The following is a 25,138-nucleotide window of genomic DNA, read 5'->3' as shown; positions in this document are numbered from 1 at the left end:
ACCATCCAGCATGAGGATTTGGAAATGGAGTGCCATATATTTTCCTGTTAATTGATAGAAATGGGGTGGCTTAACACAGAAGCCCATTTACGCATATAAGAGTGGGTTTCTTCAGTTAGTGGAGCTGATTAATTGAGAATTTTATAAACAGAAGATATTAAATGTGGTAGGTATGGGCCATGAATGCAGGCATATTCAAATTTAGTGGCTCTTTTTAAAGTTACTATAAGTGATAAAGAAAAGAAACAATGTTTGGAGGTAAGAATAAGAGCTGATTCACAGATGTGCAGTGCAGATTGAAGCTCAGGTTTCACTGCTAATTGATACAGTAGTTGTTCAGCGGTTCATATCAGGTTCAGGATAGGATTAGCTCAGGATTTTATCCTGTTCTGAAACGATTCCCATAGAAGTCAATAGCCTGTAATCTGCACCTGAAACTGAAGGCACTGCTCAGAAATCGTACTTGACTCTTTTTCAAACTGCAATCAATCCGCATCGCCAGTGCGCAGGATATATGTAAACAGGTACCATAGGAAGCAATGTTTTTTCACATGTCATGTGGATTGGATGTGGTTCAAACCACAACCAATCTGCATATATGTGAACCGGCACTAAAAGAAGTGTCTTGGAATGTGTTTCTTATAGTCGAGTTCATCAAAAGAATGCAACTTATGGGTGACCAAATTTACAAGGTGGGGGCGCGTGGCCAAGCTGCCGATGTGAGAAGATGCTGAGCCCTTAGCTGCCACAGAAAATCTGCTTGTTATCTGCTATACAACCTCCTCATAGCCACCTAAAATGGAGAATTGTCCGTACTCAGAAGTGGTCCATGTGCCTCTGTACGGGCTGCTGGGGTTGCCCAGATAAACGTGTGACCTGTGGCGCATGAGAGCAGAGAGTTGGAGGCTGAGTTTTAATATACTATATGAAAACTATCCAAATACCAGGATCGGTGATACCTTTAAGTCCTGAAGGGGGATTCCACCACTATTGTGATACCAAATCCGACTTGGAGGATTGGGCAGTTGGCTGCACCTAATAGTATGAAGGCTTTTTGACCCTGTGGGGTTGCTTCATGAAGGGGAGGGGGCAATCTAACCGGTGACGGATACCACTTTTTTTCACCTGCAACATTTATGGTTATTGCTGAGTTTTCATTATATCCAGCTATATTGAAGATCACACACATGGACGATTGTTTTAGTTTTGTGAATAATTGGTGGCACTATTTTTTGTGTACAATTTTGCATTTTAGTTTAATGTTCAACAACTTTTCATATTCATTTCTTAGAGTGTCACTTTTTTAAATTTGTTTTTTCACTAGTCTGTTGGCTAGTTACATAGCAATTAGTCCCAAATGTTGGGGACTTGAGCACGGTATATATATATATATATATATATATATATATATATATATACAGTATATATATATACTTTTATATGTGGGCACTTGTCACGTGTTGGTTGTACATTTATGTGGAAGAATTTTTTATAGTCCTATAATATTGTTTTTAGTCAGGTTAATTTATCCTGACTGTCTTATTGTTCAGTTTAAAAAGGCTCGACTAATGCCATTTGTCAGTCATCGTTTAACTGAACCTTTTGAGCATCTATTTTTTGCCAAGTGTTTATCACGTGTGGTTCAGAGATATTTGTTATTTTACCCTGTTTAGGGACACAAGTGTGTTTGTGCATTGTGTGTTTCTTGTTTCTTTTTTTCACTATTTTTTTCCAATTTTTTCACATTTATTGATCATTATTTATGGTTACTATTGTATATGACTGCATGGTATTGTTAAGCATTGTTTTTTTTATTATTTTACACAGTAGATTATATAAGGGGATCACTATTAATCCTATTCTGGAGTATGCAGTATATATAAGTATAGTGTGGGAGCGCAGCACTAAAATGGTTTATAAGCAACAATTGTATGGTAAGGCAAAGAGCAAGCAATTCCACACTAAATGTCAATACTTTGCTGACTGGGAAAACACTGGCCATCTGCTGGCAGTTATTGCTAGTTCTCAGTCTCAGCCTAGTTATGACACTTCCATTACTACTGCCTCCAGGGTGCTTACACAAGACCCTAAAGAGATTATAGGAGCATTTCACTCTTTCTATGAAGATTTATATTGTAGCAAGGTGCACTATACACCACATGTATTGTCAGACTTCCTAGATGCCCTAAAGCTCCCTTGTCTCACTGTATCTGATAGGAAGCTCTTAAATTCCCCATAACATTGTAAGATTTGGGTAAAGTGGTAGCTGAGACTTCGATTAGTAAGGCCCCAGGTTTGGACAGCCTACCTTCCAAAATATATAAAAGCTTTGGGGACATCCTATTACTGGAATTATTAGAGGTGCTTAATTCATCTTCTGACCTCCATTGTCTTCCTGAATCTATGAATGTGGCAGGTATTATAGTGATTCCCAAATCTGGTTAAGACTGTCTATATCCTGAATCTTACCGTCCCATTTCTTTACTGAATTTGGACATTTAGATCCTTGCGAAAGTGTTGGCCAATTGTCTGCATACAATTATGCAACGCTTGATTCATCCCAATCAATCGGGCTTTATACCCACCAGATCCAAATCCATTAATAGCCGCAGGCTCTTCCTAAATCAGAAGCTCCACTCTGATAATATGAGTAACAGGGCCATCCTATCACTGGACGTAGTCAAGGCATTTAATAGTGTTGAATGGCCATATCTGTGGGAGGTATTGAGGCTCTTTGGCTTGGGACACTGCTTTATTAGATGGGTACAGTTTTTGTATTCTGCCCCGAAAGCCACCATGCTGGTTAATAGATCACACTCTTATTCTTTCCAACTAATGACAAGTCCTTTATTAAAAGGAAAAAAAAAAAACAATGTCCCCCGCATTAGATCCAACGTCAATCACGATGTCCGCCGCCCCGAAAAAGAATTTTAAAAAAAGGCTCCGCTTCTGACGATGGCCCCCCGGCCGTCTGCCTGCTCCGGTGCTTTGACAGTTCTTAAATATGTAAGGGGCGGGGCCACCCGGGGACATAACGCACGTGACCCCACCCCATGTGACATCAACAAAATAATCTCAGTGTACCTTATGTACCGTTGAAAAAACAGAATTAAGATAATTTTGTGTTTTGCCAGCAACCAATTGGATGTCTCCTTGAAGTTCAGGGTACTGCCTTCATAATCTTTGCAGTTTGAAAATTATGTTTTTTTACTAGATTGTATCCTACTTGTAAGGCTGTATAACATCCCACTGGAATCTGTAACCAGCTATTTGTTATTTTTCTTTTCTTTTACTAGGGAACAGATGCTACCATGCTGACCAAACTTAATAGCATTCACAGCAAAAGTAAAATTTACATTGCTTCTAAAAGTGTGCATGACACAAAGTTTGGAATAAACCATTTTGCAGGAGTTGTATATTATGAAACAGAAGGTGAGTATTAGGCTACATTTGCACGGGTGATTAGCACACCGTGCAATTTTTAGCAGCAATTATCTCCGGATTCCTGCAGCTAGAATGACAGGTGAGTATGAATAGCTGGTGTGGCTCAGACTATACAATGCAATGGCAGAATCAGTTATTCATGATTGTTTTCACAGCCAGCGATTCCATCAAGTTAGGGACAGATGATCATTGTTGGATGCTCTCTGTATACATCCAGCCAAGATCACTGCAGGTAATAGATGACTGTGCAAACCATTGTGAAGAGTTGCAGCCATCGTCAAACTGTCAGTGCATTGTATGAACTGAGCAACTACAGCTATTCATACGCACCTGTCACTCAAGGTGCATGATTTGCAGATTCATGCCGCTGGATGTGGCAGGGTGTGCTAATTGCCTGTGTGAATGTAGCTTTATAGAAGATAAGCTTTAGCTTCTGAAACCTGTTGCCTTTGTTTAAGTAATATTTACATTTTGATGACCACCAGATTCTATATTATCATTTTCTGCTGTGTAAAACCTTTTTTAATTTATGTGAGCTGTGATAATATGCTAAGAATCAGGTTCCAGTTTTGTGGATAATGCTTGAAATGTTACATTTTAGCTTTAAGGGAGGATTTTCTCTTCTAAACAAATGCAGTTTTGAGCTACCCATCTTACTCAGTGCTGCCAATACTGAGCCCAGAAGATAGACTACTTCCTACTAACCCACCATGCTCCCTCTCAATCCTCATTCATTCATCAATTCCACCTCCCCCCCAACACACACACACTCACACTCTCACATGCACATTTCCCTACCAAGCTATCCCCTGACCCAACCTCCCCAAACTAAGTTGCCTTTTTTATAAACCCAACTACAGAACAGGTTACTTTAGAAGTAACAAAAATTTCTAAACAAAAGCTTACTGAATATTCTGCATTACTGAACATACATGTTACAAGCAACATTAGAGTTGATAATGTTGTAATGTAGCCAATAAACACATTCTAAAAAAAACAGTTGCAGTTTTAAGGATGCATAATGTTCTATTTTTTTCTGATTTAGGATTTCTGGACAAGAACCGTGACTTGCTGAGTACAGATTTTATCCTTATGATCCACTCCTCTACAAATAAATTCTTGAAGCAGATCTTCCAGCTAGATAAAAATACTAATAATGCTTCAATTCGTGGAATTATCCGAAACTCAGGCTTCAGCGGCCAGAAGGTTGTTTCCATACTTTCAAAACTTGAATAACTTGGGCCTTTGTCTTCTAATTTGTTTTATGCACTTTTATTGTCTCTGAAAAGAACATTTCACATGATATACATTTTCATTTACAGTTTATTTTCAATAGAAACAGTTGACCTGGCCCTTTATTGATATTCAGGTCCACAATGCCCAGTATAGAAATGCTTTATTACCATTGTTCTACACCATTCTTCTTTAAAATTCCTTACTGCCTTCTAGCAAATCCACCCCTTCCTTTCTACAACTCTTAATTTGCTGCTCAGCTTCTCAACTCTGCCATGGACTGAAGAAGGGAGAGAAATGTCATACTGGAGCATTGTGTTATAAAGAACACAATTGCCTAGGCTTTCAGCTGAGAGGTAAACCAGCATTTTCTATGGAAAAATACCATAGCTCTAAATATAGATAGTAATAGTAATAAGAAATCAAAAGAAAATGTCATAACTCTCAAAAACTTTCATAACACAACAAATACATTAAACTGAAATAAAAATTAAGATAGTTTAAGAACTACTGGACCTTTTGACAGTAAAGCCTAATTTTATGTTGCATAAATAATAAAGTAGATGTAAACAAATAGTACCCATTTTCTCTTAAAATTACTTGCCTGTTCCTGGTTGTGCCACTTTTTTTTTTTTAGTAATGTAATGTAACTATTGCACATACAGAACCAGACAAGTGGTTATACAAGATTTCCAGTCTAAACAGAAACATTCCTATATAGTTTCTAATGGCAAAGATAGATCTCCAAATATAACCTATCAGGCAAGTAGGACAACTCTAAGTATTGGAACATTACTTAGTATTAGGACAACATGTCCCAGGTTTGCCAAGTAGAAGTTCATTCTAAATTAAGCAGTGTTTAATCCTTTGTGTCCTCTGCTCACCTGCAGATCTCAGACACAAACAAGTCTTTACCTACTCTTGGAGGACAGTTCAAGCAGTCACTGGAACAGCTAATGAAAATTCTGGGAAATTGCCAACCTTACTTTGTTCGTTGTATCAAGCCCAATGAGTTTAAGAAGCCATTGGTATGTGAAACCTTTTTTGTAGATATTGTTTGTAGAGTTGCTTTAGAAAGCATTTAAGAGAAAACATCGCCATCTTCATACCTGCTTTTCAGTTCATTAATTGCACAACATGTTGTGTATATTAAAATTACACACAAGATAACATGCTTCTCTAGATGCTTGACAGTAACAGATATATTGTGGCATAGATATCTGGGCACACGTTTTTAAGGTCAGCAATTTATTGCATGTTATCTCAGTGCCAAATATTGGCCCTGTCATTTTAGAAGAAAAACATTTAAATTGCTTGACACAATATTATCATTAATGGTAGGAATGTGTACTAATTGTTTCATGATACCATATTTTTATTGTAATTACAGAAATGTTTATGGCACATCTTGAGTTTGGGATTCAATTTATGGCCTAGGATGAGTTTTAGGGTTAGATATAGAGTCTAGGTTTAGGGGTTCAGCTGAGATAACATTTCAGGTAACTTAACCACTTGCTCTCCTGAGGATGTACCCTCCTTCCTGACCAGGCCATTTTTTGCGATGCGGCACTGCTTTATTTAACTGACAATTGCGCGGTCATGCAGTGCTGTACATAAATGAAATTGATATAGGCCAAAATGTACTCTGCTACATGTCTTTGATAAAAAATCCCAATAATTGTATATTAATTGGTTTACATGAACGTTATAGCATCCACAAATGGCGGTATAAATATTGGAATTTTTATTTTTTTATACCAGTAATGGTGGCGATCAACGACTTATTGCGGGACTGCGACACGCATTCTGTCACTGGGTGGGAACTGACTAAATGCCACTGACATTCCCAGTGACACTAATACAGTGATTGGTGCTAATAAAAAGCACTGACACTGTACTAATGATACTGGTTAGGAAGAGGTTAACATATGGGGCGATCAAAGGGTTAACAGTGTGCTGTGTGCGTTTTACAGTGTGTGCTGTTTTACATTTTTTTTTGGTTAATAATTGTGCTCATAAATATCGTACTGGATACATATTGCTGATGAAAATAGGACATACTTTTAGTTCAGTGGTAAACAGTTAAAATGTATCTAAAGCCAAAAAGCCAAAACGTTTTCTTTTTAATTTTGGAAAGAGTAGAGAATAGTTAAAACCACTGTCACACATTTTTGCTGCCTGTGTCCCAACAGGAAGATTTCGTTTTACTTCCTGTGTTGGAGACATAATGGAAATTAAAGAAAATCTCTGTAAAGTAAAGGAAATCTTCTGTTAGACAGTTGTTACCCAAACAAGTGCCCCCAGTTTTTTTTTCTTTTTGCTCTTGTGTTTTTGGATTGGGTCTCTCTTGACATTCATATCAGACCACCATTAAGGATACAGATCTGGTATGTATTTTTAAAGGGAAACCCCACATCTTTATTTGTGTGTGGTCCTCCATTACATCTATACTAGAACCTCATCTCAAACAACATAAATTACTTTTTTTCTTTGTCAGTTTTGCTGCAGTAGGCTGTATACATTGTGCACTTCACAGGCAAGGGTATCCTCCAAGCATGTTTTTTAAAGAAATTTAGCTTTTTTTATGGTTCGCTTTAATGCAATGCAATACGCTTGTGACCTGTGTTTGGGGTGTTGTTAACTTTTAACTGATCCTCGCAGCAGATTGCAAGGGCAGTGCGATCAGAATACGATGTTGGAAGCCACATGGGACTGCTCTTCCACACCGCATTCTAGTGTTAACGAGCCCTGACAGCAAAAAAAAAATAAAATTCTACATGCGTTCCCAGCTCCACTCAACTAAAATGCTATCACAAAAATCATATTTATCTGAAGAACATTTCATTAGTTATACTCTATTGAGTATACTGATGTAGAAGTGAAACTTACTGTACTGATGAATAATCGTGTCAGCAAGGAAAAGCCAAAAATGTTGTTAGTGCAGACACCTCAATTTTCAAGTTCCTAAGAGACATAAAAACTGGATGGGGGATTTAGCTTACCAGTATCTACCTTCAGCTGAAAAATAAGTTTTGAATGGATGGATTTTTAGATTTTTAAACTTACAAAGGAAATTTTATTTGTGCATTTAGGAAATTTAGGAGACTTACTTTCCAGGTCGAAATAAGGTAGAGGCCACTACAATGAATTGATTTAAATGGGTCAAGGTTAGAAGATCCACAAAGGTAACATTAAAAACTCTAATGTCTTCAACTTTAAAATGTTTTCTTTGTGTTTCTCAGCTCTTTGATCGTGAGCTTTGTATTCGGCAACTAAGATACTCTGGAATGATGGAGACCATACGAATCCGAAAAGCAGGATATCCTATCCGATACATCTTCTCTGATTTCTTTCACAGATTTCGAGTGTTACTGCCATTAGATTCTCAAAGTCGCAATAAGGTAAAATATAGCCCAGTCTGATAAATGATCGTGTTTAACCACTAGCCTACAGGGCACTTATACCCCCTTCCTGCCCAGGCCAATTTCCAGCTTTCAGTGCTGTCACACTTTGAATGACAATTGCGCGGTCATGCAACACTGTACCCATATGACATTTTTATCATTTTTTGTGACAGATAGAGCTTTATTTTGGTGGTATTTAATCACCTCTGGGTTTTTTATTTTTTCTTAAACAAACCAAAAACCACAGAAAATGTTGAAAAAAAAATTTTTTTCTTAGTTTTTGTTATAAAATTTTGTAAATAAGTGATTTTTCTCCTTTACTGATGTGCTTTAATGAGGCTGTAGTGATGGGCACTGATAGGGTGCACTGATGGACACTGATAGGTGGCACTGATGGGCACTGATGTGGAGGCACTGATGGGCATTGACAGGCATCACTGATAGGCACTGAAAGGCAGCACTCATATATGGCACTGATAGGCGGCACTGTCAGGCAGCACTGACTGGCACTGATAGGCGACACTGAATGGCACTGTTAGGTGGCACTGACTGGCACTGTTAGGCGGCACTGATAGGCAGCATTGACTGGCACTGATAGGTGGCACTGATAGGTGGCACTGACTGGCATTGATAGGTGGCACTGACTGACACTGATGGGTGACACTGAAAGGCAGCTCAGATGGGCACTGATATGTGGCATTGATGTGCACTGGTAGGCACTGAAATGTGGCACTGATGTGGCATGGATGAGCACTGACAGCTGGCACTGATAGACACTGACAGGTGGCACTGCTGGGGCTACACAGATCATCAGGGCACACTGATCATCAGTGCTTTGATGATCTGTGTACATGTCCCCTCCGAGGAATGCTGATTACTGGCTCTCCTCTCCTCACGAGCTGTCAGCGTGACAGCTTGTGAGGAGAGAAATGCGGATAACCGGCATTTCCCTGTTAAAATGTGATCAGCTGTAATTGGACACAGCTGATCACATGACCAAGCTGACATCTTCGGCTCTTTCTGTTGATCGGTGATCCGCTATGTCCAAGGGACACAGCACACCACCGATCGCTGCGCTACGCTACGCGCTCCTGGAGCTGCGCATGCACAGTTAGAATGTCATATGACGGCCTCCCAGAACGAGAGAACCGCTTTGCGCCCATCATTGTACTATATGGCGGGTGGGAGGCGGTTATTATTATAAAGACTAGCAACATTGAAAACCTTATCTTTAAAAGCCCTGCTCCAGCCAAAACTAAAATAAAGCAGTTTTGGCTGGACTGATAAATTTGCAGTAAGTCAAATTATTGTAAAACTGGTCTATTGTGTTTTGTCTACTTTATAAAACTATTAGTTTGAGGGGTTTTAATAGATTAAATTAAAGAAAGTCATTCCAAAGCAAAGAGTAGTAACAAAATAACATTACTAGGTTTAGCAAAAAAACATTTTTAAACAATATGTTTTTCTTGAAGTTTAAGGATGTTTACAAACAGAGAAGAAAAATAGGCCCTAATGTCATCCTCATGATGTTCATGATCAATCATAAATGACCACAAGAATAAGCTATTTCAGTAATGTTGTACAATCAGTATATCAGGGATAGAGACTAATGAGGTTAGTCAGTTAGTTTTGTGAAGATAAGATCCATTTACAAATGGTTTCTTGTGTGAAAGAGTTTGGACCGTCACCAATCTAATGAAAAGGGCCAAGAGTGGCTTAGGGTTTAAGAAAGAAGGGAGTTATAGAAATAAAAGATCTTTAGAAGAGAGGGGTTAAAGAGGGGAGGGCTGTCCAGGTGATAGCATGTTAAGCTATGAAATTCACTCTTTCAAAGTATTAGAGCATACAGATGTTCGCTGGGTAAAGAATGATAATTTTTTCCCATTTTACATTTTTTGAGCAGTTACAATTTTGTCAAATTAAGCACTTTTATTCCACACAATATTCATTTATGAGATCTTCTCCAACTTTCTATGAAACTATCTGCCATAAATATCCAAGAGGCAAGGGTATTATCTCTGACTTGTATAAAGATCTGATTAGTGATGATCCCACACAGAAATTAGATTACATGTTAAAATGGAAGTGAAGGTGTTCTAACCCTTACTCCTGAGAAATGGAATAAAGCCATTGGTAAAATTTGCAAATTCACTAAAATATAAAAGAAACTGATTTGAAAGCATTCACCATGGTGGTACCTAACCCCAACTAAACTGCATGCCATCTATCCCAAAGTATTCCCGCATTACTTCAGAGGTTGCCCTCTCCCTGGCAATTTTGTATTTATCTTTTGGTCCTGTGTTAAAATTGGTCCAGTCTGGTTTAAGATTGATGAGCTAGCATCTAAGTTAGCGGGAAACCTTCTTAAAATCTCCATGGTCAACTGTTTGCTCTTCGTTCTGGTACCTAAAGCCTCTCGTTCCTCTGGGGGTTGATAAACACCGCTTGTGTTGCTGCCCATTGGGATATCAACTTTCACTGGAAATCAATTGATGTACTTGGTGTGTGTATCAGAAACCGATTAAACTCCATAATGCTTGTAAAACAAATGTTTCATACTCTGCATCATACTATGCCCCTTTTTCCATAAACAATGGGATCTGTGGCATGATTGTTAATCATTATTTACATGTTTTTCTACCTGATTGGATTTATAATATGTCACTTGTCTTGTTCCTTTGTGACTTAGAAATTTGCATATATTCATACCAACCATGTCTACATCTTGCTCTTTTGTCTTTTTTCCTGATTGTATTAATTAATTAAGTAGCTTCCAGTTTTTGTTGTGCTGTTCACAATTCATGTATCCTAAAATACTGAGCATCTTTCAGGATGTAAACAAAAAAAAAAATCAAAGTGCGCTAATAGAAGTAATAGTGATATAGTAAAGTGATCACCAGGTTAATAGGCTGCAAAAATCAAGGCAGTCACAGAGCAGTATTCAAGGAAGCCACACCTCTGAGAACTGTGAGTATCTGTTATGACAGCTATGTATATATTTACTTTAAATTGGAGGAGCAAGATTAGGTGCAGGTGTCTATTTTTCACATATTTTAGATATTTTAGGTGCTGCAAATTTAGGAAAGCTCTTTTATGTGGATAATTGATGCTCATGCTGTCATGTAAACATTTTTACATACTTTTTGCATTAATTTCATTTGCATTACTGTTGCAAAAGATATAAATTTCTCTTTATTAGTGGGATCATCAGGCTTGCAGTGTTGATATTTGTGGTGCTGTTATTGGAAAACATGAAGATTGGAAAGTAGGAAAAACAAAACTTTTTCTAAAGGTAATGATTAATAGTACTTTCTTCAAATGTAGATATAAATGTATCTATTTAACCCTTTTGCTGTCAGCTCAGTTTTTTTAAGCCAGTAGATTAGTTAAAACCCCCAAACAGTCTATATTCTCTGAAAGCAGAGATATTGGAAAATAAAATTTTAGTAGATTATACAGGTCATCAGTTTAGAGTTACAGTAACTGTGAATAATGGAACTAGAATTTCTGCTCTCACTCTGGCATGTACAGATATATGTAATATGTGTAATGAAATCTATACTTTCATACATAGGTTCCTCCAGCATATGTGTGTATGTACATATTTGCATGGGGATGGGGCTCAAAGTTTTTGGAAGGGGTTTTTAAGTGCTTGGGTGTACTTTTTAGCTTTTACATTTTTTTCCACTTAACATTATTGATATTACAGCCAGACCAATAGCCCCCCTATACGATAGTATACTCCTATACTGAAAAGAAAAAGGACCGAACTGCTAAGTATGGTAAGGCTATGGATTCTTTGGGCACAGTAAGAGACCACACAATAAAATACATATAACCATTTATTGGCATAAAAGAATCATATGTCCGTAATAGGACCCATTGTACAAAAGATACTATTCAAAACAGACGCTAAGAACAAAGCACATAAAGTTGAGCACAAACCCCCCTCGTGTATAGTAAAGGATAACCACTCAGCACGTAGTGACAACATACATATATTTTAAAATACGGTCAACACTATTCGCCTGTGCATTTGGCTTCTTCAGGACCGTAGCTTAAAGATGAGGGAGAGTAGTGCTAGTGCATAAAGAAAATACTAAATAAATATACAAACAAACATATAGATGTAAATAAGGTGGACACAATATACATACAAGAAATGAGGCTGAGCTTACGTGGAGACGGTAAGTCAGTGGCATAGATATCTGGAGGGCGGACATAGGGGACCAGGGATGGAGGAGAGGCCTGAGCACAAAGGCCAACCTTAATATAAGGAATTTCTATAATAGGAAATATATAAAAATGTACCACCAGGAACAAATGTAAATAGAACCATATGGTTTAAATTGGCCAGTACTCACAGAAAATATATAGATTGTTAGTTTCCAGTACAGACAGAACAACCTTATCTCCGCAAGAACATAAGAAAGAAAGAGAATGGCTAGAACAGTGGTGGGCCTGCAACATAACCATATGTTAATAAGATAAGTTAACCAAGATAAATGTACTTGACATATAAGGCAGGATACAAGTTACAATCCACCTGCATATCTGACCAGCAAAAGTAAAGTAGTGACCTGTTCACATATATAATCTCAGTCCAGCCGGAATCCCAGATATTCCCATATATTTGAAAAGCCAGATGAAATGGCAGACTAATTGGCCGATGAAACCAATAGTCATCCGAAATATGCTACTTATAATGCCAAACAATAATCAGTGACAGGCTGACAAAAATAGAACAAGAGGGAAAGCACACGCAGTGTACATTTAAGTACTCAACCTTAATATGGCATGCGTGTATGACATCACAGTAGGTTTGCACCCAGATCTTCATAGGCATCCTCTGTGAAAAAGATGATAACTAAATAAAAACCACTGTAAGTAGGGAACTGAACGTGTACCACAAAGGGAGGTAACCCCCTAAAAAAACGGCTATAAAGGTAATACCTGTCAGAAGGAAACAGAACACGCCACGCTGCACCTGATACCCCCACCCGGCCGCACATGGAAGGCCGCAGGGAAGCATGGCCCAAATCCAAGATGGCGAGGTGTACGTCACCCCTAAATGGGCCCGCATGGATGACGTCAGATGCACACGCGGCCTCAGGAAGTGGCGTGCAGACCATTGGCGCAAGCACAGTGACATAGAGGAAAGTCCCCAGGAGAGGAGACAAAAAACGACCACTCCGCAGTCACCATCCCAAAGGGGAGAATGGCAGGCAGGCAAATATGCCCGCCCCCAGACAGGAAGCACCAACACCACTCCACAAGAGGCCGAAAGCCATCCGATCAAGCAAATAATACCTAGAAATACAATAATAAGGCATAACAAATAGCACTGCAATCTAGTACAGATAAAATAGGCGGATACAGTTAACAGCAAAGGGATTCAATACATTCACAGAGATGACCATGATAACACCTAGACCGACAACAGAGGGTATACAATTATTGAAAAGGCTTATAGCTTAAAGCTTCATTTAACCCTGGAGGTGAGGTGGCTTTCAATTGGTAAATCCACCGTGCCTCCCGTTGCAAGATATATTTATCAAAATCCCCTCCTCTGGAATTTTCCTTGATACGTTCTAATGCAGCAAATCTAATTATCTCGATATTATGTTTATGGCATAGGCCAACATGTCAATCTATAGGGGTAGATAGTATGCTATTGTTGATGTAATATATATGATCTTTAATCTTAAGCCAAAATTGGCGCTTAGTCTTGTCTACATAAAAGCCTCTGCATTGGTAAAACATAAAATAGACAATTCCTATAGTTTGACCATTGGGTAAGTATAGTGATTGATTCTCATAAATCCAATTGCTGAAGTTACATTTCCCGCATTTCCATGTTCTTAACGTGTCCTCATCATTAGGAAGCCCCACTTGTTCAAAATGACTCCTAGTAACCGTGTCCCTGATGGAGCGGGCTCTTTTATTGGTAATTTCCGGATAGTTTTTAATATATTTCTTGAGCATAGTGTCATTAGTGAGTAGATACCAATGTTGTTGGAGCATGTGACATATTAACACATGTTGCTCAGTAAATGGTGTAATAAGCCTCACTGTATTCGGGTCATTTTGAGTTCTGTTGTGAAATAGGACTCTCAAGTGGAGCGGCAGACTTTATTATATGCTTTACGAAGAGTAGTACGTGAATAACCCCTTGATGTGAGAGGTAAGCTTAAGGTTAAAGTCATTCAGGTGAAGCGCTGCCGTAAAATCAGTGAATTCCTGAGTCGAGCCTATCCATAGGACAGTCACGTCATCAATATAGCGTACTTAAAGCAAAATGAATGGACAAAATTTGCTAAATTTCTCATCTAAGAACAGTGCCCCCATCCTACTCTATTCTCTACCTGGGGGGGTAGGAATGCATGCTGTTCTCAGATGAGAAATCTCAGATGATCTGGTGCAGACCTACTGTGATGTCATACACGCATGCCATATTAAGGTTGAGTACTTAAATGTACACTGTGGTGCTTTCCCTCCTGTTCTATTTTTTGGCAGCTTGTCACTGATTATTGTTTGGCATTATAGGTAACATATTTCGGGTGACTACTAGTTTCCTCGGCCAATTAGTCTGCCATTTCATCTGGCTTTTCAAATATATTGGGATATCTGTTGGACTGAGATTATATATGTGACCAGGTCACTGCTGTATCTTGTCTTATGTGGCTAATACATTTATCTTGGTTATCTTATCTTATTAACATATGGTTATGTTGCAGGCCCACCAGTGTTCAAGCCATTCGCTTTCCTTCTTATATTCTTGCGGAGATAAGCTTATTCTGTCTGTACTGGAAACTAACAATCTATATATTTTCTGTGAGTACTGGCCAATTTAAACCATTTGGTTCTATTTACATTTGTTCCTGGTGGTACATTTTTATATATTTCCTATTATAGGAATTCCTTATATTAAGGTTGGCCTTTGTACTCAGGTATGGCTCTCCTCCAGCCCTGGTCCCCTATGTCCGCCCTCCAGATATCTATGCCACTGACTTACCGTCTCCACGTAAGCTCAGCCTCATTTCTTGTATGTATATTGTGTCCACCTTATATTTATCTATATGTTTGTTTGTATATTTATTTAGTATTTGCTTTATGCAGTAGCACTACTCTCCCACATATTCAAGCTACGGTCCTGAAGAAGCCAAATGCACAGGCGAATAGTGTCGACCGTATTTTGAAATATATGTATGTTGTCACTATGTGCTGAGTGGTTATCCTTTACTATATACATGAGGGGGGCTTTATGCTCAACTTGATGTGCTTTGTTCTTAGCGTCTGTTTTGAATAGTATCTTTTGTAATATGGGTCCTATTACGGACATATGATTCTTTTATGTTAATAAATGCTTATATGTATTTTATTGTGTGGTCTCTTACCATGCCCAAACAATCCATAGCCTTTCCGTAGTTAGCAGTTCGGTCTATTTTCTTTTCAATATTTACAGGATTTGGCACTAGGAAGCTTGTTTTGATAGTTTTTATACAGGTTCTCTTCACTGAGGAATAAAGAACCCTTTCAGACCTGCAGCCTTTGATCAGTGTATTCTCACAGCAGAGGGTGTTTGTGTGGATGGATGAATCTGTTTTTTTCAGCTTGTTTTCATAAAACAAAAAAAAAGAAAAGAACCATGTATCGCCAGCTTTAGTTCTGCTTTACCTTTATTCCCCCATTCCTCCATGGTCCAGGACCCATTTCACCATTCCCTTTTGCATGAGGGTTCTGGGCTTAATAGTAGCCTCCTTCAATTCAGTACCATACACCCAATTTTACTCATACCATTACGACTCACATTCTGACAGTGTGGGTCAAGCAGACAGTCTATTGAAGAGTACAATGGGAGGTGTCCTGGACAGGCGCCATATGCCTGACCAGTAAAACCAGGCTTGCCCTGGTGTGGTGGATCTCTAGTCTGGTTCTAGAATTGGGAGATCCTTTTTCACAATGACTTGGAAGGTGCTCACAATGGATGCCAGCCAGTTGGGATGGGGGGGTCCTGGATACCCTCCTGGTATCTTGGTACAGGGGTCTTTGGAAGAAGCCAAGCTTTTGAATTATAACCTGGAACTCAGAGCAATTAGGCTCTCTCTTCTACACTGGAGCTCTGCAAGGTCGCCTGACCTGGACTCAGTCAATGCCACAGCAGTGGCCTACATCAACAACCATCAGGAAGCCATCAGATGTTGCACAGATCAAACAGAAGTGGACCTCATTCTGGCTTGGACAGTACTGTACTCCATGTTCTGTCCCTGATCGCCATGTATATTCCCGGCATGGAAACAATTGGCAGGCAAACTTCCTCAGCCATCAACATCTGAATTCCAGAGAATGATCTCTCCATCAAAAGGTATTTCTATCCCTCTGTCACAGCTTGGGGAAAACAGACATTGACCTTCTGGCATTCAGGTTCTACAACATACTCAGCGGATTTGTCACCAGAATTAGGGGTTTACTTTTACTTCTTGTCCCTGAGAAGAAATTCCTCCAAAAAGATGGAATTCCCTTCTTAAAGTTGTACAGATGTCAGTAAAAAAAGACAAAGGGACTAAACAATCCCTACTCTATCCAAAATTAAAAAAAATATTTTGACAATGTGTATACTTTAACCCCTTACCATTGCCGCCTTCCGGCCCTTTAATAGGATCTAAATGTTGGGAGGCGGTGGCGGGCATTCCGTTTTTTGACCGCTGTGATTGGCAGGCATGGGAGCTTTCCAGTACCAGTATATTCCTGAAATGGGAGCGCACAGTGAGCACACTCTGAGCACAGTAAAGTATTTACCTAGGGCTATATATATGCGTTAAAGCCCACCCACCAAGAATCCATATATATATGTATGCTCCAGGTCGGCGGCAAGTGGTTAACTAAACATTTACTAAATTTGAAGTGCAATAAAAACAGAGCACATAATTAAATTAGCACATTTATATTTACTCAGGTCACATGAGTCATAGTACACATTTGACTTTTATATGCAATGAACTTAGAATTTAGTTTGTGCTTTTATTATATTTACTCTAAAGATGCTAAAATATATCACAAAGTAGAAACTATTAGCATTTCCATTACTGTATAGCAGGCACATAACAAGCCGTACAATGAAGTACTGTGCAGTCAGTGTGTGCATATATATATATATATATATATATATATATATATATATATATATATATATATACTGTAAGGCTCCATGCACACTAGGAGCTGAAAAATATGCTGGAAAAACACTGAATAAAAAAGTGTTTTTCCCTTTTGTGTGCCAGCGCTTTGCCAGCATTTAGCTGGTTGTTAAGGAGCAGACTGGCAAGCTGGCCACTTCATCCTTAACCACCGATGACACCCTGCTGAGAATTGCCGTACACGAAAATTTGGAAAAAAACAGCGTGGGGTCCCCCCCCAAATCCATACCAGACCCTTATTTGAGCATGCAGCCTGGTAGGCTAGGAAAGGGGGGGACAAGTGAGCACCCCCCCACCTTCCCTGAACCGTACCAGGCCACATGCCCTCAACATGGGGGGGTGCTATGGAATAGGCGGTCTCCCTCCCAAAGCACCTTGTCCCCATGTTAAATGGGACAAGGGCCTCTTCCCCACAACCCTGGGAAGTGGTTGTAGGGGTCTTCAGGCAGGGGACTTGTCGGAATCTGGAAGCCCCCCTTAACAAGGGGGCCCAAAATCCTGACCCCCCCATGTGAATGAGTATGGGGTACATTGTACCAAAAAAATAAATGTGCCCCGGAGGAGATCCAACATCAATCACAATGAACGTCGGCCGCTGACCCGAGCCCACAAAAAAAGGTCCGAACCTGACGCTGGCTCCTGCCATCTAACAGCTCCGCTGCTTCCCACCACTAAATAAAATAAACTAAGGGGAGGGACCACCCAGTGACCCTGCCTCCTTGTGACATCATCAAGCCAGCATGCCCCAGCGTTCATAGTGCTTGACGCTGGATCTACTTCGAGGGACATTTACTCACTTGTAACACAACCTGGGGAAGAAGCCCTTGTTTCCATCAACATAGGGACCAGGAGCTTTGAGGGAGGGGGAAACAATGTTGAAGGCATGTGGGGGGGGGGGGGGGATCGAGCCATCAAGGCTGTATGGTCAAATAAGGATGTGGTATGGATTTTGCGGAGGGCGGACCCTACACCATTTTTTAAAAAAAATTTGCATTGGGGTTCCCCTCAAAATCAATACTAGACTTGAGGGTCTGGTATGGATTTGGGGGAGACCCCACGCTGTTTTTTTGGCATGGGGTTCCCCTTAAAATCCATACCAGACCCGAAGGGAAACGATTGGAGGGGACCCCCACGCTGTTTTCTTTCTTAAATTTTTATTGCCGGCCATCTTTTGTTTACATTCAGCTGTCAGCGGGAAACCCTGCTGACAGCTGATGAGTCATCTGTTGTTAAGGATGTGGCAGCCAGCTTGCTTGCCCGCTCCTTGACAATCACCTATTCACTGGTTGTTAAGCCCACCAGCAGCCACCACTAGAAAAAAAAAATGCTGGAAACTGGCTAGCAGCATTTAGGAGCATTCAGCATTTTTTTTCTACCAGCGCATCACTCCCAAAATCGCAAAAAAGCATTTTATTCTGCTTCTAGCAGCTGAATTTTCAAAAACTCTTTTAGCCTACAATAGTGTGCATAAACACAAAGGATAACACTATTTGCTTCTAGGGGGGGAAAAAAAAAAGTAGCTGCTAAAAAATAAGCTAATGTGCATGGAGCCTAAATGTTTCTGCGATATTTTTTTCTTAATTTAGAACTGATGTAGATGTTTGCTTGTTTTTATTCTTTGTTCAGGATTTCCATGACACCAAACTGGAGGTGGAGCGTGAGAAATCCCTCATTCACAAAGCTGTTGTTATTCAGAAGGTTTTGAGAGGATATAAAGACAGGTAGAGTAAAATTGCATGCTAGTACTCTTGGTTAAGTTGTGCTTTCTTTCTTGTGACTCTACTGGTGTTGTGTCTCAGCAATGCAGGCAGACTTTTATCAAGTCAGAATCGTTATTAATCACACAAGCTTCCAAGTACTCCCACTCTCTCTTAACCACTTGCCCTCCAGATGATTTACCCCCCTTCCTGACCAGGCCATTTTTTGCATTACTTTAACTGACAAATGCGTGGTCATGCAGTGCTGTACATAAATTAAATGTATGTCCTTTTTTCCACAAATAGAGCTTTCTTTTGGTGGCATTTGCTCACCTCTGCGTTTTTATTGCGCTATAAACAAAAAAAGGCCGACAATTTTGTAAAAAAAAACAATATCTTTGACTTTTTTCTATAAACACGTCCAGTAAAAAAAAAGTAAAAAAATCAAATGTCTTCATAAATTTAGGCCAAAATGTATTCTGCTACATATCTTTGCTAGAAAAAATCCCAATACATGTAAATTAATTGGTTTATGTGAAAGTTATAGCATCTACAACTGTCTAACTGCCACTGACATCCCAATGACACTAGTACAGTGATCAGTGCTAATAAAAAGCACTGACACTTTACTAATGACACTGGTCAGGAAATGGTTAACATGTGGAGCGATCAGGCGATCAAAGGGTTAACTGTGTGCTGTATGCTGTTTTACTGTGTGTGCTGTGCTGTGACTGACAACCCATGGGGCCCCTGGGCAATAGGGTATCATGGGGACCCTGTGTCCTTGCCCAAACTCAAAAAAGCCTATGAAAAAGGTACCAGGGGCATCTCATGGGGCCCCCTACTGACCCCGGGCCCTCGGGCAGTGCCCGAGTTTCCAAATGGTCAGTCTGCCCCTGGTGCTCTGTGTGTTTTACTAGGGAAAAATGTGCAGAGAAATACACAGCAGCATGTTACTGCTGGCAGGAGAGAGACCTGTGTTGCTTACACACAGGTCTCCAACTGGGACCCGGTGACCGACATCTGTAGCCGGCAACGGCGGTGCGGATAGGGCAGTGCACGCACCCCCTACCTGGAAATGCAGATCACGTATATGTACTTGATTTTGTGCAGCCCTGCCACCCTGTATCAATATTTCTGCTGTAGGACGGTGGGGAAGCGGTTAAAGTGGAACTAAAATCCTGATGTTGCTAAATGTGAGCAGGCAAGGTGTTTTTTTTGTAAAATAGATATGCAAGGTCTCTTCTGCAATAAAATCAACTTATGTGCCTGCTCTCAATGATCTATGGCAAGTAAACTTAGCATGTGCAGATTTCAACAGTTCTCCAAATTCCTTTTTGTGAATTGGTGCCCGAAACTAAACTGCATATGCCAGATGCGGTCTTACTAATGATTTGTGTAGGGGCAAAATTATGTCTTTCTCTTTCTGGAGTCTATTACTTCTTATAATACAAGAAAGTATTTCCCTAGCATTAGAAATGCAGTTTGGTATTGCATGCTTTTATTAAAACTTTGATCTACCAGAACACTCAGGTCTTTTTTTTCCACGGATGCATGATGTATGATGCATGCACGTTTTTAGCCCCCAAATGCATAACTTTACATTTATCAATATTAAAACTAATTTGCCACATAGTCGACCAATTAAAAAGGGCATTGAGGTCGGCTTGTAAATTGAAAACATACTGTGAAATTATTCCACTACAAGCAAGGTGTCATCTGCAAACACTGAAATGGTAATTTTAATCCCAAACTCTATATAATTTATAAATATGTTAAAAAGTAAGGGTCCCAACGCTGAACCTAGAGGTACACTAATAACCTAAGACCATTCAGAGTAAGAATCATTAATCATTGCTCTGAATCTAGTCTTTTATCCAGTTCTCTATCCATTTACAAACTGAATTTTCAAAGCTTGTAGACTTCAACATGCACATTAGCTGTGTGGGGAACTATGTTAAACGCTTTTGCAAAATCCAAGTATACTACATCCACAGCCACTCCTTTGTCTAAGTTTTTGTTTACTTCCTCAAGAAATCAGAGGTGTTTGACAACTGTAGTTTTTTTGTGAGTCTATATAGTCTATTGCTTAAAATATTGTTTTCTAGCAAAAAGTCTTTTATATGATCTTTTATTAAACTCTCAAGCATCTTCCTGAATATAGAAGTTAAACTAACCAGTCTGTAGTTACTTGGTAAAGACTTTGATTCCTTTTTAAATATAGGCCTTGTAGTACTATGCCAGTCAATAAACAGCCCCTAAAAATTGGAAACAATGGCTTTGGAATACCAGAGCTCAACTCTCTGGGGACACATGGGTGCAAGTCAACTGGTCCAGGTGTTTAATCACCTTTATTTGTCGGAATGTTTCTGGACTATATTGATTTTGGGCCATTGTGGTTCTTTTGAGTCTATGTCAATATTATAACCATTATAGACTTCAGCTCCCCCATTTTCCATTGTATGCACAGAGCTGAGGAAAGTATTTAATACATTTGCCTTCTTTTTGTCCCCAGGCACCAACTTTTAATTATCTTGTAAAGGGCCTACAGACTCAGACATGACCTTTTTACTACTAAAGAATAAGTTAACCCAAAATTTAATATTCCTGATATGTTTCTCTTCTACCATGTACTTGTATGAAAATGTATTCTGTTCTATTTGTGTTGCTTCCTTTGTGTGAAATCCCTGGTGTTCCTGCCAGTCACTCTGCTTTCCTAGTAAAAACTGAACACACTAAGCATGAGAGCAAAGAGTGGTCCGTTATCTAGTTATGCTAAAATTCAGCCTGGTCTTTTTTGCTGACAGCCCCCCATCCTGCATAGGCATTTACAGGGAATCTGGGTATGTGATCATTTTAAAAAAAGGGGAAAAAGGTATTTATAATGTTTTTTATATGTATACACAAATATGTTGCCTTTCATTTCTATTTTAAACCGAATGGGTTGTTTTACAAGGTGAAGGTTTACATATACTTTAACATATTTGATGAATTTTTGGTGGCTTGTACTAATATCTTCTACAGCCTGTCATTCGTTTTGAATTTTTGTGGCCTCGATTTCCTTTTTACATATTCTGTTATATTCTTTGTAACTTTTAAATTATGATAGTGTTCCTTCATTTTTATATCTTTAAATGCCTTTTTCGATTTACAGCTTTTCTAACTTTGCAGATGAACCACATAAGGGTTGATTTACTAAAACTGAAGAGTTCAGCTCTGCATAGAAGCCTTCCAGGTTTTTTTTGTCAAAGCTTAATTAAACAAGGTAAAGTTAGAAGATGAGTTGCTACCATGCACAGATGCACCTGATTTTGTACTCTCCAGTTTTAGTAAATCAACCCCAAAGGTTTTATTTTTAGCCTTTGAGGGCTGTTTTTTCTGTATCAAAAATGCATGCATAGTTATCTTCATGTATTCCAATGGCCCTAGTTCACACCAGCGAAGTCAGTTCCAGTCAGTTTCCTGTGCAGAAAAAAAGTTGAACATAGTGCATTTTTTCTGCACAGAACTGTGCTGGAACATGGCCAAAGCATCAAAAACGCATTGGAACGAGTGTGGTGTGAACTGTAAGCAAAACCGCTTCTGGAACACATTGTGGAGTGCATTTTTGTGGTGTGAACTGGCCCTTAAACGTATTTCCCACAAGAATATATTTTGCAGTGTGTTTGCATACAGTCAATTTGAAACATTCCCATTCTGTTCCGTGTTCATCAATGGAAATATTCTCTCCCAGTGCAGGGCTATTATACTGTAGCTAACAGCAGTGTTTAAAGGTATAAATAATACACAATGACATATAAATGTACATGATGCCAGAAACAAATAGAAATAGAAAGATATGAAAGTGAAATTAATGTCCTCCAAAAAATCCCAAAGTACCCCAACATGTCAAAAAGTTATTATAGGTTTCAAACACTAAAAAAAAGTAATCCAGAGATACAGCAGAGATGTGCATCGGAGGAAAACTCAGAAGACCTCTAAATCCCAAGAAAGTAGTGGTATACTACACCACGCCTGTTGCACTTGGGTGGCGTTGTATACTACTACTCTCTTGCAGGGGCGTATTTACCGCAAGGCGTTTACCTAGGGTGGCATTTGTCAGGGGGATGGCACGGTGCCGCCCCCCCTTTCCCCTGGTAGAAGTGACACAGGACACAGAGTGATCTGAGTGCTGGGACTGGGAGCAGCCGGCACTCAGCTCTGCTCATTATGTGTGCAGTGGGGACGCGGACCGAAGCAGGGTCCATCTGCAGGGGCACCAGAGCTGAAACCGCACCAATTACACTGATCTGAAGCTCTGTCCCCAGCTGGTTCCCAGCAGAGTGCACCAAAGCCGCCTCCCTCTCCTCCGCTGTCTACATGTACGTGGGAGGAGGAGGGGGAGGAGGAGAGACACCGCTGTGCATGTCTGTTCCTATCTGATATCTGTACAGATTTTCTTATATTGTTTCTGGGCAGAGAATGGGGACAGAGTGACCTGGAAGGGGAGGGGAGAGGATCTATGCTAGAAGTTGGTTTTGAATATTAAATCCAAAATCACACAAGAGCACAAGCCCTCTCCCTTCCCAAAGCGCCCCTCCAGCACATATCCACCCCCCCACCTCCCTACTAGCACAAGTGGAGGGTGGTCTGTACTGAGAGAGGGGGGGGTCTATAATGATGGAGAAATGTGTGTATTTAGTGGGAGAGGGGTCTATAGTGAGGGAGGGGGGATCTATACTTAGAGGGGAATGAGGTCTGTACTCAGGGAGGGGGGGGGGTCTGTACTGAGGGGGGACTATACCTGGTGGAGAGGGGTGTCTATACTTGGTGGATAGGGGGTCTGTACTGAGGGGGGGTGTCTATACTTGGTGGCGAGCAGGAGCGTATTTACCGCGAGGCAGAATTTTTCAGGGGGGGGGGGTGGTACCATTGGGGCAGGGAAGTGGGAGGGGGGGTGGAGGCAGTGGTCAATTTTTGTGTTTCCTTATGCAGCACAAAACTAAATACACCACTTCTCTCTGGGGATTTGGAGCTCTTCCGAGTTTGCCTTCATTGCACATCTCTGCTTCTCTGCTATATCTCTGAGGACTTTTTTTCCTGTTTAAAATCTATAACTTTTTGACACATTGGAGTATTTTGGGGTTTCTATTAATACTTTTTTGGAGGACATTAATTTCACCTTTATATATTTATATTTGTGTCTGGCATCATGCACATTTAAATGTCATGGTGTATTATTTATACCTTTAGACACTGCTATAATTAACTAATCTTCCAGGAGAAAGTCTTGCTTATAGCGCTGCACTAATTGATTTTTAGTTTTTATATACTTTGTACTTAAGAGTTGTGCCAGCTGCTTTTAGAATTTAATGGGCCATAACGTGAAAATTTTCTTTTTGCAACATTCTCTCCCAGTCTAAGTCTTGGAGAGCAGCCCTCAGCCTTAGAAATTTTTCTCAAAATGAAGTGTTTTTATCTTTCCAGTATGTGTTTGTTGTTTAAAACTTACATTAAATGAAATCATGTTATGGTCACTGCTACCCAGGTGTTCTTTTATATGAATATTAGTAATAAGCTCCACATGGTTTGAAATTAAAGGTCCAGTAGAGCATCATTTCTCATTGGGGTTTTTAAAAACTGTAAAATAAAATTGCATTGTAATAGGTTTAAACATTTACGCCCCTTTTTTAATGTTACAGTCAATTTCAGGATAGTTAAAATCCCCCATCATTAGAATTGTCCCAGTTCTTGCAGTCCTTTCTATCTATGCAAGGAGCTGAATCACCTTCTCATTAACACTGGGTGATCTGTAACAAACTTCAGTATTTAACCACACCGTCTCATTCTCAATCAACAAGGTCCTCTTTCAAACTCAATATGAGATCACTTCTCACATAGGGACAGACACCGCCACCTTTTCGTTTTACCCTGTTTCTTTGAAAGAGCATAGCCAGGAATATTAATGACCCATTCAGGAATGAAGCCAAGATACAGCAATATTAGTTAAAGTGTTACTAAACCCAGTACTCAGCATCTACTCTTTCTGGTCTCCCACAGTACACAGAACATGGAAATGCAATTATTTCAGTAAATATAAACTGAAAAATACCTTTTCTCATCAGCAGTTAGAGCAGTCTTGTGACTCCTATCAGTGTCTAGCTGAGCACTGGTTAAAGCTTGT

General features: G+C 39.6%; 1 protein-coding gene across 1 annotated transcript in view; it reads left to right on the top strand.

The window, feature by feature from the left end:
- The window catches only part of MYO7B (myosin VIIB), a 211,668-nt gene that overhangs the window by 75,241 nt on the left and 111,289 nt on the right, over nucleotides 1–25,138 (top strand). Inside the window, exons 14-19 of the mRNA XM_089665566.1 lie at nucleotides 3,297–3,432; nucleotides 4,490–4,650; nucleotides 5,568–5,705; nucleotides 7,920–8,078; nucleotides 11,281–11,373; nucleotides 18,905–18,999. Of these exons, the coding sequence (XP_089521692.1) occupies nucleotides 3,297–3,432; nucleotides 4,490–4,650; nucleotides 5,568–5,705; nucleotides 7,920–8,078; nucleotides 11,281–11,373; nucleotides 18,905–18,999 (782 nt within the window). The remainder of the gene's footprint in view (nucleotides 1–3,296; nucleotides 3,433–4,489; nucleotides 4,651–5,567; nucleotides 5,706–7,919; nucleotides 8,079–11,280; nucleotides 11,374–18,904; nucleotides 19,000–25,138) is intronic.

Source organism: Staurois parvus, unplaced genomic scaffold (genome assembly GCF_062004578.1).
Source record: "Staurois parvus isolate SC_StPar_1 unplaced genomic scaffold, SC_StPar_1.0 ptg000049l, whole genome shotgun sequence".
NCBI lineage: Eukaryota > Metazoa > Chordata > Amphibia > Anura > Ranidae > Staurois > Staurois parvus.
The sequence above is the reverse complement of the archived record's forward strand: the minus strand, read 5'-3'. Positions and strand labels throughout refer to the sequence as shown.